General features: G+C 64.2%; 2 protein-coding genes across 3 annotated transcripts; one reads left to right on the top strand and one right to left on the bottom strand.

The window, feature by feature from the left end:
- Positions 1-651: 651 nt before the first annotated feature.
- On the top strand, positions 652-5,039 carry HCST (hematopoietic cell signal transducer). 2 transcript variants are annotated; one of them, XM_078850457.1, is made up of 4 exons: positions 652-788; positions 1,831-1,854; positions 3,729-3,866; positions 4,085-5,039. In XM_078850457.1, exons 1-4 carry the CDS (start codon positions 749-751, stop codon positions 4,126-4,128), a joined length of 246 nt encoding a protein of 81 aa, XP_078706583.1. In that variant the 5' UTR covers positions 652-748; the 3' UTR covers positions 4,129-5,039. The 2 variants fall into 2 exon arrangements, with proteins under 2 accessions (XP_078706583.1, XP_073178773.2); XM_073322672.2 differs by having other exon boundaries at positions 1,828-1,854.
- A 1,191-nt stretch (positions 5,040-6,230) lies between these two features.
- TYROBP (transmembrane immune signaling adaptor TYROBP) lies at positions 6,231-11,334 on the bottom strand. The gene is made up of 5 exons (XM_073322475.2): positions 11,151-11,334; positions 9,134-9,154; positions 8,410-8,547; positions 7,573-7,619; positions 6,231-7,127 (listed from the first exon to the last, which is right to left on the bottom strand). The coding sequence occupies exons 1-5, from the start codon at positions 11,209-11,211 to the stop codon at positions 7,065-7,067; spliced, it is 330 nt and encodes a 109-aa protein (XP_073178576.1). The 5' UTR covers positions 11,212-11,334; the 3' UTR covers positions 6,231-7,064.
- Between the last annotated feature and the right edge of the window lie 3,119 nt (positions 11,335-14,453).

Genomic DNA, 14,453 nt, shown 5'->3' with positions numbered 1-14,453 from the left:
TGGCGTGTCTCTTAGCAGCGCTGCGTGGGCTAGGTTGTGTCCGCAGTGGGGCCGGGGGTTTTCTTGCCATGGGGTGCGCCCAAGGGCGAAGGGGCGGTAATGGTGCATAAACGCCAGGTTCTGTCCGTGGTGCAGGAGAAGGGTCCGAAGGGTGAGGGCTCCTGCTCAGGCCCAGGGTGTGTCTGTGACCGGGCGGGGAGGGCGCGGGCAAAGGGTCACAGCGAATTTCTAAGCCAGCCGAGTGAGGCGCATTCGGGGAAGTCGATTTGTAAACGGAAACCTGCTCCCAGCCGGTACAAGGGCTCAGCGCGCGTGGTGCAAGGAGAGACGGGCACAGGCCAGCGGGCAGCAAGCGGCCGGAGTCCCATTGGAGTCAGTGGGGCCAGACCCTCAGCCGGTGTCTGGGGTGACAGCGGTGGGGTCTGGGAGCCAGGACTCCTGGGTTCTCACCCTGGCTCTGGGAGGGGAGTGGGGTCTAGTGGTTAGAGCAGGGCAAGGTGGGCATAGCAACAGCCTCACATGGCAAATGTGACTCAGCCCCTGTGCTCTTCCCTCCCACACATCCTGTGTGTCTTTACCATGGTCTGCCTTGGCCTCGCCCCCAGCCCCGGATGTGGGTGATTGAGGCGGGCGCTGGGCCCTAGAGGGAACTTCACAACAAACGTAGCAATCGCCGGGCCGCTGCTGGAGGGGAGAGTGGCTGAGCGCTGACTGCGCTGCCCGTAGGCCTGCCCAGGGCGAGCTCACCATGTGGGGCCCTGCCCTGCCCTTCCTCTGCCTCCTCATCGGTGAGTGTCCACCTGGCAACTGGGGAGAGAACCCAGGAGTCCTGGCTCCCAGCCCCCGCCCTGTCCACTGTAACCCACTAGACCCCACTTCCCTCCCAGCGCCAGGGATGGAACCCAGGAGTCCTGGCTCCCAGCCCCACTGCTCTAAACCACTAGACCCCACTCCCCTCCCAGCACTGGGGACTGAACCCAGGAGTCCTGGCTCCCAGCCCCCACCCCGTCCACTGTAATCAACTAGACCCCACTTCCCTCCCAGCGCTGCGGACAGAACCCAGGAGTCCTGGCTCCTAACTCCTCCGCCCCCGCTCTAATCCACTAGACCCCCTCTCTGCTGGCAACACTTGGGAGGAACCCAGGAGTCCAGGCTCCCAGGCTCTGGGGACAATCCCCTTGTACTAAGTAACAGATGGGGGGAGCCGCGGGCATGGCGGGCTGTGACCCGAGGGGATCGGGTCGGGGACAGAGGCTGGCCCCCAGCAGGGAGGGCAGCAGGGAGGGGGTCAGGCCCATCTCTCCAGGGAAGAAGTTTTGGTCCAGCTCCAGCCACATCCCCTTGTGCAATCCCCAGGCTGGGACCAGGGCCAGCCTAGGGAAGTGTCTCAAATGCCACTTTTGCTTCCTCTTCAGGGCTGAACCCCAGCAGATGCTGCCTTGGGGGGGGGGGTCGTGCACACCCCCGGCTCCTCCCTCTCCCCAGAGTGGCCATTCCCCACCCCTTAGCCCCCACATATCCACAGCCAGAGCCCCCCACAGCTGGGCAAGGAACCCGGGTACTGCTCTGTACAGCAAGGGGGGCTGAGGGTCAGAGCTGGGGAGCCCAGGGCTGTGGGTCGGGAGTGAGGGGCACCAGCGGAGCTGTGGCCGGGGGGAGGGGCTGCAGTGGGGCGGAGCAGAAGGAAGCCAACAGGGAATGGCCGCGTTGCTGGATGGACGGGGCAGGGGCCAAGGGGGCGTGGGGGCGTTGTGGGGGGCTCGGGGGCAGACGCTTGTAGCAGGGGGGCTGGAGCTGGATCACAGCCGGTTTCCTTTCTCTCCGCAGCAGGCGCCGTCTCCGCCCAGGGACAGGGTGAGTGAGAGCCGGACGGAGCCGAGCCACGGAGAGCGGGACGGCGGGGGGGGAGGAGCCCCCCCCCCAGCACAGGGCTCAGCCCCTCCAGCAGGGGGCAGCAAACACACCCACTCGCCCCACTCCCCGCGGCACAGCGCCCCCCGCAGAGCCCCCGCCCCGCTCCCCGCGGCACAGCGCCCCCCCCCGACACCCCCTCCCGCTCCCCGCGGCACAGCGCCCCCCGCTGACACCGCCCGCCCACACCCCCCACCCCGCTCCCCGCGGCACAGCGCCCCCCGCAGAGCCCCCACCCCGCTCCCCGCGGCACAGCGCCCCCCGCTGACACCGCCCGCCCACACCCCCCACCCCGCTCCCCGCGGCACAGCGCCCCCCGCTGACACCGCCCGCCCACACCCCCCACCCCGCTCCCCGCGGCACAGCGCCCCCCGCTGAGCCCCCGCCCCGCTCCCCGCGGCACAGCGCCCCCCGCTGAGCCCCCGCCCCGCTCCCCGCGGCACAGCGCCCCCCCCTGACACCCCCACCCCGCTCCCCGCGGCACAGCGCCCCCCGCTGAGCCCCCGCCCCGCTCCCCGCGGCACAGCGCCCCCCCCCGACACCCCCCCCGCTCCCCGCGGCACAGCGCCCCCCGCTGACACCCCCCACCCCGCTCCCCGCGGCACAGCGCCCCCCGCAGAGCCCCCGCCCCGCTCCCCGCGGCACAGCGCCCCCCGCTGACACCCCCCGCCCCGCTCCCCGCGGCACAGCGCCCCCCCCCGACACCCCCCCCCCGCTCCCCGCGGCACAGCGCCCCCCGCAGAACCCCCGCCCCGCTCCCCGCGGCACAGCGCCCCCCCCTGACACCCCCACCCCGCTCCCCGCGGCACAGCGCCCCCCGCTGAGCCCCCGCCCCGCTCCCCGCGGCACAGAGTCCCCCGCTGACACCCCCCGCCTGCTCCCCGCGGCACAGCGCCCCCCGCTGAGCCCCCGCCCCGCTCCCCGCGGCACAGCGCCCCCCGCAGAGCCCCCGCCCCGCTCCCCGCGGCACAGCGCCCCCCGCTGACACCCCCCGCCCCGCTCCCCGCGGCACAGCGCCCCCCGCAGAGCCCCCGCCTGCTCCCCGCGGCACAGCGCCCCCCGCAGAGCCCCCGCCCCGCTCCCCGCGGCACAGCGCCCCCCCCGACACCCCCCCCACTCCCCGCGGCACAGCGCCCCCCGCAGAACCCCCGCCCCGCTCCCCGCGGCACAGCGCCCCCCGCTGACACCCCCCGCCCCGCTCCCCGCGGCACAGCGCCCCCCCCCGACACCCCCCCCCGCTCCCCGCGGCACAGCGCCCCCCGCAGAACCCCCGCCCCGCTCCACAGCGCCCCCCCCGACACCCCCCCCGCTCCCCGCGGCACAGCGCCCCCCGCCCACACCCCCGCCTGCTCCCCGCGGCACAGCGCCCCCCCCGACACCCCCCCCCGCTCCCCGCGGCACAGCGCCCCCCGCCCACACCCCCCGCCTGCTCCCCGCGGCACAGCGCCCCCCCCGATACCCCCCGCCCCGCTCCCCGCGGCACAGCGCCCCCCGCAGAACCCCCACCTGTTCCCCGCGGCACAGCGCCCCCCCCGACACCCCCCGCCCCGCTCCCCGCGGCACAGCGCCCCCCGCAGAGCCCCCGCCTGCTCCCCGCGGCACAGCGCCCCCCGCTGACACCCCCCTCCCAGCTCCCCGCAGCACAGCGCCCCCCGCAGAGCCCCCCCACCCCGCTCCCCGCGGCACAGCGCCCCCCGCAGAACCCCCACCTGTTCCCCGCGGCACAGCGCCCCCCCCGACACCCCCCGCCCCGCTCCCCGCAGCCGGTGTCCCCAGTGCCGTGCTGCGTTGTGGGGCTCACAGCCGCTCTCCTGCAGGGCAGTGTGGGGATTACTACCAGATCCAGGCGTCCCTCATCGTGGGGGTGGTGCTCGGAGACCTCGTCTTCACCCTGTTCCTCATCGCGGGGGTGTATCACTGCACCAAGCGCTGCAGCAAACCCACCGGCAACAGCGGTGAGTGGGGGGGGGGGGGGGAGACCCCCGATCCCTCCCCTGCTGCTGGGTCCCCCCCGTGCCACCCCCTCTCCCGGGATCCCCACCAGCCTGTGCGACCCACCTCACCCACTCCCTCACTGGATCCCCCCGTGCCACCCCCTGCCAGAATCCCCCCCCCACCCCGAATCAGACTGGCTCTTTGCTAACAGAAGCTCTTTGCTTGTCTCTCTCTGTAGAAGACCAGAATATTTATATGAACATGCCTGGAAGAGTCAACTGACCCTCCCCCCGGCCTCCTCCTCAGTACCTCGCTGATCCCACTGCTGACACCATCCTCACCACTGGGGGATAGACATTCTCCGCAGATACCAGCACTTCCTTGCCCCAACACATGGGGCCTTTTCCCTCTAGGTGACGCCGGCTCCCATCTGGCCCCAGGGTGCTGACTGGCTGGGTCTCAGAGGCGGGCAATGGGACACGGGGCCTTTCCCCTCTGGGCAGCGCTGGCTCCCATCTGGCCCCAGATTGGGGGCTGGCTGGCTTGGGGGTGGGGGTGAGGGGAATGGGAAAAGGGGCCTTTTCCCTCTAAGGGGCACCGGCTTGGGGGGTCTGATGTGGTCCCGGATTTGGGTACAGTCAGGTGGAATCTTGGCTCCCCGGTGCCCCCTGCTGATTGGTGACAGAATCACATGCCCTAGCCCCAGTTTGGGGGTTGCTGGGGGTTCCCAGTTTCATGGCCAATCCTAAGGGCTTTCCCCAGTTTGGGGGTGAATCAAAGGCAGTCATTTTGGGGGCTCGCATTCCCCTTTTTGTGGGGGGTTGTCGTTTGGGGAGGCTGAGCCCTGGAGGGGGCACTCTGGGACCAGCTCAGGGGGTGCAGAATTTAGCTCCATTCTGAGCAGGGGAAGGGCTGGTTTTGGGGGGGAACACCCCGATTGCCAGAGGGACACCCCAGAGCTGGGCAGGGGCTCACGTTAGGGGGCAATGAAAGGGAGCCAGCGAGCTCCTGGGCTAACGCTGAGGGAGGGCCGACTTTTGGGGGTGCTACCCGGCCACCCCCAGGGATGGGGGGAGGAAACAGAAGACACCCCCCTCTGCCCCCACCTGACCCCCATCAGCCCCAAGCATTAAAGGGTTTGGGGCTATAGGCCACCCTACTGCTTCTCTTCATCTTTACTATTAAAACAAGTGGCCTGTTTACTTTGACTCCAGTCGCGCTTTATTGTGACTCCCTTGGCACCCCCTGATGAGCCCCCACCCTGTTCTCTGCAGCTCAGTGCCCCTCTGGGGGTCGCTGGCTCCAATCCCGCCCCAGGGCGGCGACTGGCTGGCTCTCAGCGCGTGGGGAATGGGACATCAGGCCTTTCCCCTCTGGGGGTCGCTGGCTCCAATCCCACCCCAGAGCGGCGACTGGCTGGCTCTCAGCGCGTGGGGAATGGGACATCGGGCCTTTCCCCTCTGGGGGTCGCTGGCTCCAATCCCGCCCCAGGGCGGCGACTGGCTGGCTCTCAGCGCGTGGGGAATGGGACATCGGGCCTTTCCCCTCTGGGGGTCGCTGGCTCCAATCCCGCCCCAGGGTGGCGACTGGCTGGCTCTCAGCGCGTGGGGAATGGGACATCAGGCCTTTCCCCTCTGGGGGTCGCTGGCTCCAATCCCGCCCCAGGGTGGCGACTGGCTGGCTCTCAGCGCGTGGGGAATGGGACATGGGGCCTTTCCCCTCTGGGGGTCGCTGGCTCCAATCCTGCCCCAGGGCGGCGACTGGCTGGCTCTCAGCGCGTGGGGAATGGGACATCAGGCCTTTCCCCTCTGGGGGTCGCTGGCTCCAATCCCGCCCCAGGGTGGCGACTGGCTGGCTCTCAGCGCGTGGGGAATGGGGCCTTTCCCCTCTGGGGGTCGCTGGCTCCAATCCCGCCCCAGGGTGGCGACTGGCTGGCTCTCAGCGCGTGGGGAATGGGGCCTTTCCCCTCTGGGGGTCGCTGGCTCCAATCCCGCCCCAGGGTGGCGACTGGCTGGCTCTCAGCGCGTGGGGAATGGGACATCAGGCCTTTCCCCTCTGGGGGTCGCTGGCTCCAATCCCGCCCCAGGGTGGCGACTGGCTGGCTCTCAGCGCGTGGGGAATGGGACATGGGGCCTTTCCCCTCTGGGGCCACCGGCTGCCGTCCAGCCCCAGGGTTTAGGTCTGGCTGGCTCAGGGGTGCAGGGAATGGGACACGGAGCCTTTCCCGTGTAGGGGGCGCCAGCACTTTAGAGATCTTAGCTACAGGGACGACTCACCCGCTGCTGGGATGCAGCCACCTCTGGGGCGGGGCAGCAGGGTAACAGCTGCACATAACACCTCATGGTGTTGGCTCATCAGGTGCTGAGATGCATCTGCCTCTGAGGAAACTCTCAGCAAATAAGGTTTATTAAACTTGAAATCGTACCAAGCACTTCAACACCAACAAAAATAACATGTTTGAGAAATTCCCAGCCAAAAAACCTTTACCGTGGAAATTGTACCAATAGCTTTCACCAGGAAAAAACGGCAACCAAGAAACCTCCCAGTCAAAAACACGTAACCACTGACCTAGGACGAGTAGTGGCAACCGGAATGGAAGAGGGAAAAACTATGGTAATTCAGGAGCTAAAAATGTCCTTAAAATAGAAACAGGACAAAGACTTTCAGGAAAGCAAAAAGCAACTTTGGGAATGTCCAGCCAAAAAACTTTGTTAACGTCAACCCAAGAACTTTAACGGAAAAAGAGCAAGTCAGGAAATTTCCAAGCAAAAAAACGTTGCTAACGTTGAAATTGTACCAATAACTTCGATGAAGGAAAAGCAACGAAGAAAATTCCCTGAGAAACAACTTTGCTAAAGCTGAAATTGTACCAATAACGGTGAGGAGAAAAATAGCAAGGAAGGAAATTCCCAGCCAAAAAACTTTGTTAAGATCGCAAAACCGCAACCCCGGGACCAGGGCTGGGGTCTTTGTAACCCGCTCATCCAGAGACAAGCAGGGTGCTTCAACTGGAGATTAAATGAGTCCAGCAGAGAGGAAATGCATCTCTGAAGAGCTGCAGGGTGGGATCAATGCTGGAGATTTGAGGGGGACTGCATGTTTGCACAGAATGGTGCTCAGAGCGGGTGGCAGGGAGATAAACTGTGACGGCTGCATGAGTTTGACACCCTGGCACCAGCCACTTGGGTGCCGAGCGGGCGTGGGACGGAGAGGGGGCATTAATAATTGGCTCCCGACTTCTTCAGGTCACTGTAAATATCCAGTCTCTGACCCTGGAGCTCCTACAAGAGGAGAAACGGAGAGCGTCAGAGAGGGCTCCTGGGAGCCAGGATTCCTGGGTTCTACCCCAGTGCTGGGCGGGCAGTGGGGTCTAGTGGTTAGTGGGGGGCTGGGAGCCAGGATTCCTGGGTTCTATCCCCTACTCTGCCACTGATTCAAATCACATCCTAATCTGTGCCTTGGTTTCCCCATCATATCAAACAGGGCTAATGCTCTTTTCCCTGCCCCCCCGTGTGCAGGGTCGGGGGGTGGGTAAGTGATGCTACTGTGGATCATTAGTATCAGTCAGGAGCTGAGATCCCTGCCAGCTAGTGGCTGTAACTGAGGGCAAATCCCCAGGCTCTCTGGTCAGTGCAGGGGCCCTGACACGTGGCTGAGACAACCCCGGTCGTGATACATTGTGGGGGCGAGGGGCTGGGGCCAGGGGAAACAGCAGGTCATGCTCACCTGGTAGGGTGACTCCATCTCAGCGTTGGGGGACTTCTTGACCTCCCCTGTGGGGGAAAGAAATAAACGTCCGTCTGTGCGTGCGGGGGGTGATCAGGGACAGACGGACACAGGAAGAGCAGGGCCAATCCCACCAGCAGGTGGCAGAAGAGACACCCCCCTCCCGTGCAGTCCCACTCAACCTAGATGCCCCCTTCTCGCTGGGAGCCCCCCACTTTTCCTGGGTGTCCCTGGCATCCACCCAACCGCAGCCCCGGCATCCTTCCCCAACCTCATGCCCTGGCTGCCCCCAATTCCTCCCCTGTCCCACCCCCTGGGTGCTCCCCCATTCCCATCCCCTGTATGACCCTCAACCCCATCCCCTGGCTGCTCCCCGATCCCTCCCCTGCCCCATCCGCTGGGTGCTCCCCTGTTCCCTCTATGACTCCCAACCTCATCCCCTGGCTGCCCCCAATTCCTCCCTGCCCCACCCCCTGGGTGCCCCCAGTTCCCTGTATGACCCCCAACCGCGTACCCTGGCTGTCCCCCAACTCTTCCCCTGCTCCACTCCCTGGCTGCCCCCCAATTTCTCCCCTGCCCCATCCGCTGGGTGCTCCCCTGTTCCCTCTATGACTCCCAACCCCATCCGCTGGCTGCCCCCAATACCTCCCTGCCCCACCCCCTGGGTGCCCTCCGTTCCCTGTATGACCCCCAACCGCGTACCCTGGCTGTCCCCCAACTCTTCTCCTGCTCCACTCCCTGGCTGCCCCCTCCCCTGGCTGCCCCCCTGTTCCCTGTATGACCCCAACCCCATCCCCTGTGCACCCCCCAGCCCCGGCGCGCTCCCCAGTGCCATACCCCGTGCGCTCTCCCGTTGGTGGTGGATCTTGCCGGCCAGGAAGTAGACAGCCAGCGCGATGAACAGCGTCAGCAGCAGGTCCCCCATGACCAGCCCCGCGATCAGCCCCCCACTCACCTCGGGGCAGCCGGTGCAATCTGGGAGGGCGTGGGGAGAGAGAGAGATGGGCATCGAGCAATGGATCTGTGGAGTATGGTGGGGGAGGAGAGAGGGTGGGAAGGGGGCAGGGTGGGGGAGAGAAGGGTAAGGAGAGTGGGGGGGCAGGGAGAGAAGGAGAGGGAGGTTGGGAGTGGGGGCCATGAGGGGAGGTGGGGGTTGTGTGGGACTGCGGGAGGGAGGCAGAGAGAGAAGGCAAGGGGGCACGAAATGGAGCGGGGGGAAGGAAAAAGGCAAGGGGGGGTGGGGAACAGGGGGCTGAGACCAGAGTGGTGGGGCAGAGAAGAGCTGTGGGAGCAGGGGGGGTGGGGGACTAGAGGCATTGGGGGAGGGGGCAAGGAGGGGGTGGGGGAGTAGAGATGCAGGGGGGCAGGGAAATGAGCTGGGGGGCAGGGAAGGAATGGGGTGCGGGGTGGGGTGCTGGAACAATTTGTAAAGTGGGGGTATGGGGGACAGCTGACAGCCACTGAACCAAACTGGAAACCCTGGAAACCCCCTCAAGCCAGGGGGCACGGCCAGGCCCCAGCACCCCGAGATCCAGTCCCTAGGTGTGGGGCGGCTCCTCACCTCTCTGTGCGTTAACAGAACCTGCAAGACAAAGAAAAGGACCTTCAGTCTAATGGTTAGAGCAGGGGGGTCTGGGGGCCAGGTCTCCTGGGTTCTCTCCCCAGCTCTGGGAGGGAAGTGGGAGCTAGTGGTTAGAGCAGGGGGTTTGGGACCCAGGACTCCTGGGTTCTCTTCCCAGATCTGCCCCAGAACTACTGTGTAACTTGGATAATTAGTGTGAGGAGGTGGGCCAGGGAGGGAATCGCTCTGACTGCAATGGGAGGGGCAGGGCTGGGTTCTGATCTCAGCGCCCCCGGGGTCGATCCAGAGTCACCCCCTGATGGCAGCGGGGGCAGGGCTGGGTTCTGATCAATCCAGAGTCACCCCTGACTGCAATGGGAGGGGCAGGGCTGGGTTCTGATCTCAGCTCCCCCGGGGTCGATCCGGAGTCACCCCCTGACTGCTGCGGGGGGGTGGGGGGGGACAGGGCTGGGTTCTGATCTGAGCTCCCATGTGGTATCTGTGCAGTGACTCTGCCCCCCCCCATTGCACCCCCCCCCAGCTCTGCACGTGATGTGTTTCCGGTCAGTTCGCCTAGCTGCTGCAGGGCCCAGTGGTCAGTTTCACGTCTCTGGTTTCTCTACTTGAGGCCTGCCCCTGCTCTGGGTTTGTACTGGGGAGAGGGGGAGGGGGAGGGGGGGACAGCAGGATCCCCTGCCCATCTCCCATCCTCTGTCCCCCCCTTAGGCTCACTATGTCTAACACCCTGAGGTCACCATGCCACTGGGGCGCTGTACCAACGACCCCCATGTACCATAAACCCCTGGGGCAGGCCCCAGGACTCCAGGGTTCTATCAGGGCTCTGGGAAGGGAGTGGAGTCTAGTGGTTAGAGCAGAGGGGGCTGGGAGCCCGGACTCCTGGGTTCCATTGCGTTAATGTGACCAGGGCTTGCCAGGCTGAGGCGGCCGGAAGCTCGAGTCCCGTGGCTGGGTATTTTTAAGCACGCCATGGCTGGAGATTGAAGGAGGAAGGATACAGAGAAGTGTGGGGGGAGGGGAGACCCATAAGTAGGAGCCTGCGCCCCACAGGGCACCCAGACAGCTTGTGACCCCCCTCTGTGCCATCCCATTAACACCACTCAGCCAAGAGAAACTGAGGCACAGAGAAGGGTAAGGGACTTGATCAAGGCCTGGCATGGGTGGAACCCAGGAGCCAAGGCTCCCTGCCCCAACCTCACACACTCCTGCTCCTAGCTGGCTCCCAGGCCCACCCCCCCACTCTAACCACTAGACCCCACCCCCCTCCCAAAGCCAGGGAGAGAACCCAGGAGTCCTGGCTCTCAGCACCCACTCCCGGCTTTAACCACTGGACCCCATTCCCCTCCCAGAGCCCAGGCGTCCTGGCCTTGCCCACCCCCCTTGTGTTGTTTTTTTGCTGAGTCTCTCCTTGGAAAGGGGAAGCAGAAGTGGGTGCAGAAGGGGTAACGCTGCGGGGAGGGGCTTGGGAAGCCCACAGCAGAGCGGCAGGCAGGCTGGATGAGGAGACAGGACCCTGCTGGGACCCCCATTCCTGCCCCCACAGCCCTGGAGGGGTCCCCAGCATCCCATGGGTGTCAATGGGCAATGCTCCTCTGGAGTGCTGGGGGCTGTTGATTGGTGGGGGAGTCTAGGGGTTCCTGGAGGGAGGGGCAGACAGGCCGGGGCTGTGGTGCTGGGGATTGTATTGGTGGAGGGCTGGGCTGGGGGGGGGGCATCAGCTGGGTGGGGAGATGGAGAATTGGTGTGGGGGGGCACTATAGGGGATGATGGTATTCTGCCAAGGCAGGGTTGGGAGATATTGGCAGACACTGTGGGGGGCTCTTCTGATGAAGGGGGGAGTAGGGGGGAAAGGCAGGTCCTGGGGGACATCTCATGTTAATGGGTGGAGGTGGGGGGGAAGGGATCGATCTGGGGGGCTGTGAGTGGGAGAGGATAGATCTGGGGGAGCCGCGATGCAGGGGAGGTTTGGGGGAGCTGGGGGTGGGGGGGTCAGACTCACCCAACAGTGCCCAGGCCAAGCCCAGTAGGGCGCAGAGGGCTGGGGGGCCCAGAGGTCCCATGGTGCTGGGGTGTAGAGATGTCTGGCTGGGCCGTCTGCCGGGCGCTGGGGTACCCGCGGGAGGGGCCGGGTGCTGCGGATGGAGCCAAGCGACAGCACGGACGGGAAATCCTCGAAAAGAGGAAGGGAAGTGGCTGGGGGAGGGGGGGGGGGAAGAGCTAGAGACCGCAGGACACAGCCCCCCCCCCCGCAGCGTTAACTACTTCCTCCCCACTGTGCCTGGCACTGCACCCCCTGACCTCACTGCAATCCTCTGCACCCCCGGCCCACTGCAATCCACTGTACTGGGCACTGTACCCCATGCCTCACTGCGCCCTACCGTGCTGGTCACTGCACTACACTGCATTGATCACTGCACCCCCATGCCTAACTGCACTGGGCACTGCACCCCTGCACCCCACTGCACACCGTGCCTCACTGCACCCCACTGTGCTAGGCACTGCATCACTGCACCCATCACTGCACCCCATGTCTAACTGCACTGGGCACTGCACCCCCGCACCCCACTGCACACCGTGCCTCACTGCACCCCACTGTGCTAGGCACTGCATCACTGCACCCATCACTGCACCCCATGCCTAACTGCACTGGGCACTGCACCCCCGCACCCCACTGCACACCATGCCTCACTGCGCCCCACCGTGCTGGTCACTGCACTACACTGCATTGATCACTGCACCCCCATGCCTAACTGCACTGGGCACTGCACCCCCGCACCCCACTGCACACCATGCCTCACTGCACCCCGCCGTGCTGGTCACTGCACTACACTGCATTGATCACTGCACCCCCATGCCTAACTGCACTGGGCACTGCACCCCACTATAATCCATAATCCACACCCTACTCCAATACACTGCTCTCCACTGCACCGGTCACTGCATCCCCCATCTTCACGGAACCTCACCCCCCCACTGCCCCTGCACAGTGCTCCACTGCATCCCTCCACTCACACTGCACCCCACTGCATCCTCACACTTCACTGCCCCCCCCCCGAGACCCCATTCTGCCAGGCACCAGCCCCACACAGCCACTGCACCTTGCATAACTGCACTCCCCCCCCCACCCCGCCCACTGCCCCAGAGGAGGCAGAGCCTAGTCCAAGCCCCTCCCCATTTGGGAACTGGTCACCGGAAACCTGCAGCCACTTCCACACCCAGCCCCCTACCCTGCCTGGGGCACGGGGGGGGGGGGGGAGGAAGAGGGGAGGAGAAAGGGTGTGAGCAGTAACACACCCGTCACACACACCGACAAATGCTAAAGTGCATGTGAGGCTGCGTGCAGCCACCAGTGAACGTGCAAAATACCCGTTGGTGTGTGCGGAAAGCAACACACCCGTGCCACACGCACACGGAGCCTGGCACAAAAGCATCACACGTATGGGGACAGAAACAAATGCCCACAGATGCACTTACACACAATGGGTATGAGCTAATACACACACAATGGTGTGCAAAAATACACCCCCCCCATGCACAGGGCGCACACACCAGACGCCCACACCCCTCCGGCACAAAACGCACCCCCCCCAATGGATGCAAACACACATCATCGGTGCACACACCTTCAAGCACAAAAGCATGCACCTGCCAACACAAACAGATGCATACAAGTGCAAAGCAGAGCAAAAATGCACACATCTTTGTGCCCAGATGCCTCTGCAAATACACACACACACTCACAAAAACACCCCCCCCCCCGGGATGTACACACCCCCTTCACAAATGCACCAAGAAAACTGCATGCCACATCCCCCTCTGCAAATGCACAACACAACACACCTACCCACACAAACACCTGCACAGAAATGCAGGTGTTTGCACACACACAAAGGCATAGAAGATCAGGGTTGGAAGGGACCTCAGGAGGTCATCTAGCCCAACCCCCTGCTCAAAGCAGAACCAATCCCCAATTTTTGCCCCAGATCCCTAAATGGCCCCCTCAAGGATTGAACTCACAACCTTGGGTTTAGTAGGCCAATGCTCAAACCACTGAGCTCCCTGCCTGCATAAAGGCACAAATACTTGCCCACGCAGCCTTATCTTACCAATGCGCACCCCCAGCCATGCAGCTGCAGCAACAGGCTGGGACAGCAGGGCACTTTTCCGACATATTTTGTGGGAATATGTTGTCTGTGCCTCAGTTTCCCCTCAGTGGTGCATGGTTCCCCAGGTGGTGGGAAAAGGTTGTTTACTCTTTGCAGAAATCCGGGTGTGGTTGACACCTACCTGCCTGGGCCCCACGCTCACGGAGCCTCTGAGAAGACACTGGCCATGCCAACTGCCTGGATGTTTGGCACCTAGCAATACCCTTGGGTGGCCCCCCGCAGCCTGGAGCCAGGAGGGTCTGACCAGCCGGGGAACAAAGGGCGGAGGAGGGGTCTGGTGGGTTTGTTAGGCGTGGGGCTGCTGGAAGCGAGAGGGGTCAGAGCCAGAGGCCAGAGCGGGGTCAGAGGTCTCTGGGCTGACGCAGGCCGTAACTTTCTGTTCTCGGTGTTAACTAAGGGCTTTTTCCAGGTTCCAGGAAGCTCATAACCCTCCTGCTTTTACACCACTGCCCGAGAGTCACTCCAGATTAAGGAGGTTGGGGCACATTGCTCCCTTTGGGGGTACACGTCTCCCTCCGGTGTCCAAATCAGGCAGACTCACTGCAGGGAGCTCATGGCATGAGGCAGGGGTGTGAAAGACTCCCGAGGTTAGGTCCCAGGAGGTGGTGAAGCCAGGTGGTTGCTCCCAGTGAGGGGGGCGGGGGACTGACACGCTGAAGGAGGCCTCCCCAGGGCTGGCCCCGTGGATCTGTGACACATACACACACGGATCCGTGCAAAAATGCACACCCCCCCACGCACCGAGATGCCCGCTCAGCTCCAAACGCGGATCGGCAAGCGCACGCCCACACGCTCCCGCGGCAACGTGCAAGGAAAAATTCACGCATGGGCCACGGCGGCCGACAACACACGCACGATAGACCCCTGCGCGGGACTCCTTTTTTAACCCCACTCCCGTCCCACCTGCAATATCTGCTCCCGCATTTCTTCCATTTTCGTCCCAGAAATCTTAGATCCCGCAAATCCCGCAAGAAAGACAGATCCCCCCAGGCTGCTAAAAAAACCCAACATAAAACCGATCGGTGAAGATATCTCCATAAACGGAACTCAGGCACAATTTTTACCACTGAAAGAATAAAACAAAACTTGGTTAAACCATGTACACACACACTGGAATGCCTGTTATAATAGACAGG

The sequence above is a fragment of the Lepidochelys kempii genome, chromosome 24 (assembly GCF_965140285.1).
Source record: "Lepidochelys kempii isolate rLepKem1 chromosome 24, rLepKem1.hap1, whole genome shotgun sequence".
Classification (NCBI taxonomy): Eukaryota; Metazoa; Chordata; order Testudines; family Cheloniidae; genus Lepidochelys; species Lepidochelys kempii.
This window is presented reverse-complemented; position numbering and strand designations above follow the sequence as displayed.

Bases quoted from the DNA above. Each gene is read 5' to 3' on its own strand.
- HCST (XM_073322672.2), top strand. From the start codon at position 749: ATGTGGGGCCCTGCCCTGCCCTTCCTCTGCCTCCTCATCG. The intron at 789-1,827 runs GTGAGTGTCCAC...TTCTCTCCGCAG, and splicing joins CTTCCTCTGCCTCCTCATCG to CAGGCGCCGTCTCCGCCCAG. The intron at 3,867-4,084 runs GTGAGTGGGGGG...CTCTCTCTGTAG, and splicing joins CAAACCCACCGGCAACAGCG to AAGACCAGAATATTTATATG.
- TYROBP (XM_073322475.2), bottom strand. From the start codon at position 11,211: ATGGGACCTCTGGGCCCCCCAGCCCTCTGCGCCCTACTGGGCTTGGCC. The intron at 9,155-11,150 runs GTGAGTCTGACC...TTTGTCTTGCAG, and splicing joins CTTGGCCTGGGCACTGTTGG to GTTCTGTTAACGCACAGAGA. The intron at 7,620-8,409 runs GTATGGCACTGG...TTTCCCCCACAG, and splicing joins CCAACGGGAGAGCGCACGGG to GGGAGGTCAAGAAGTCCCCC.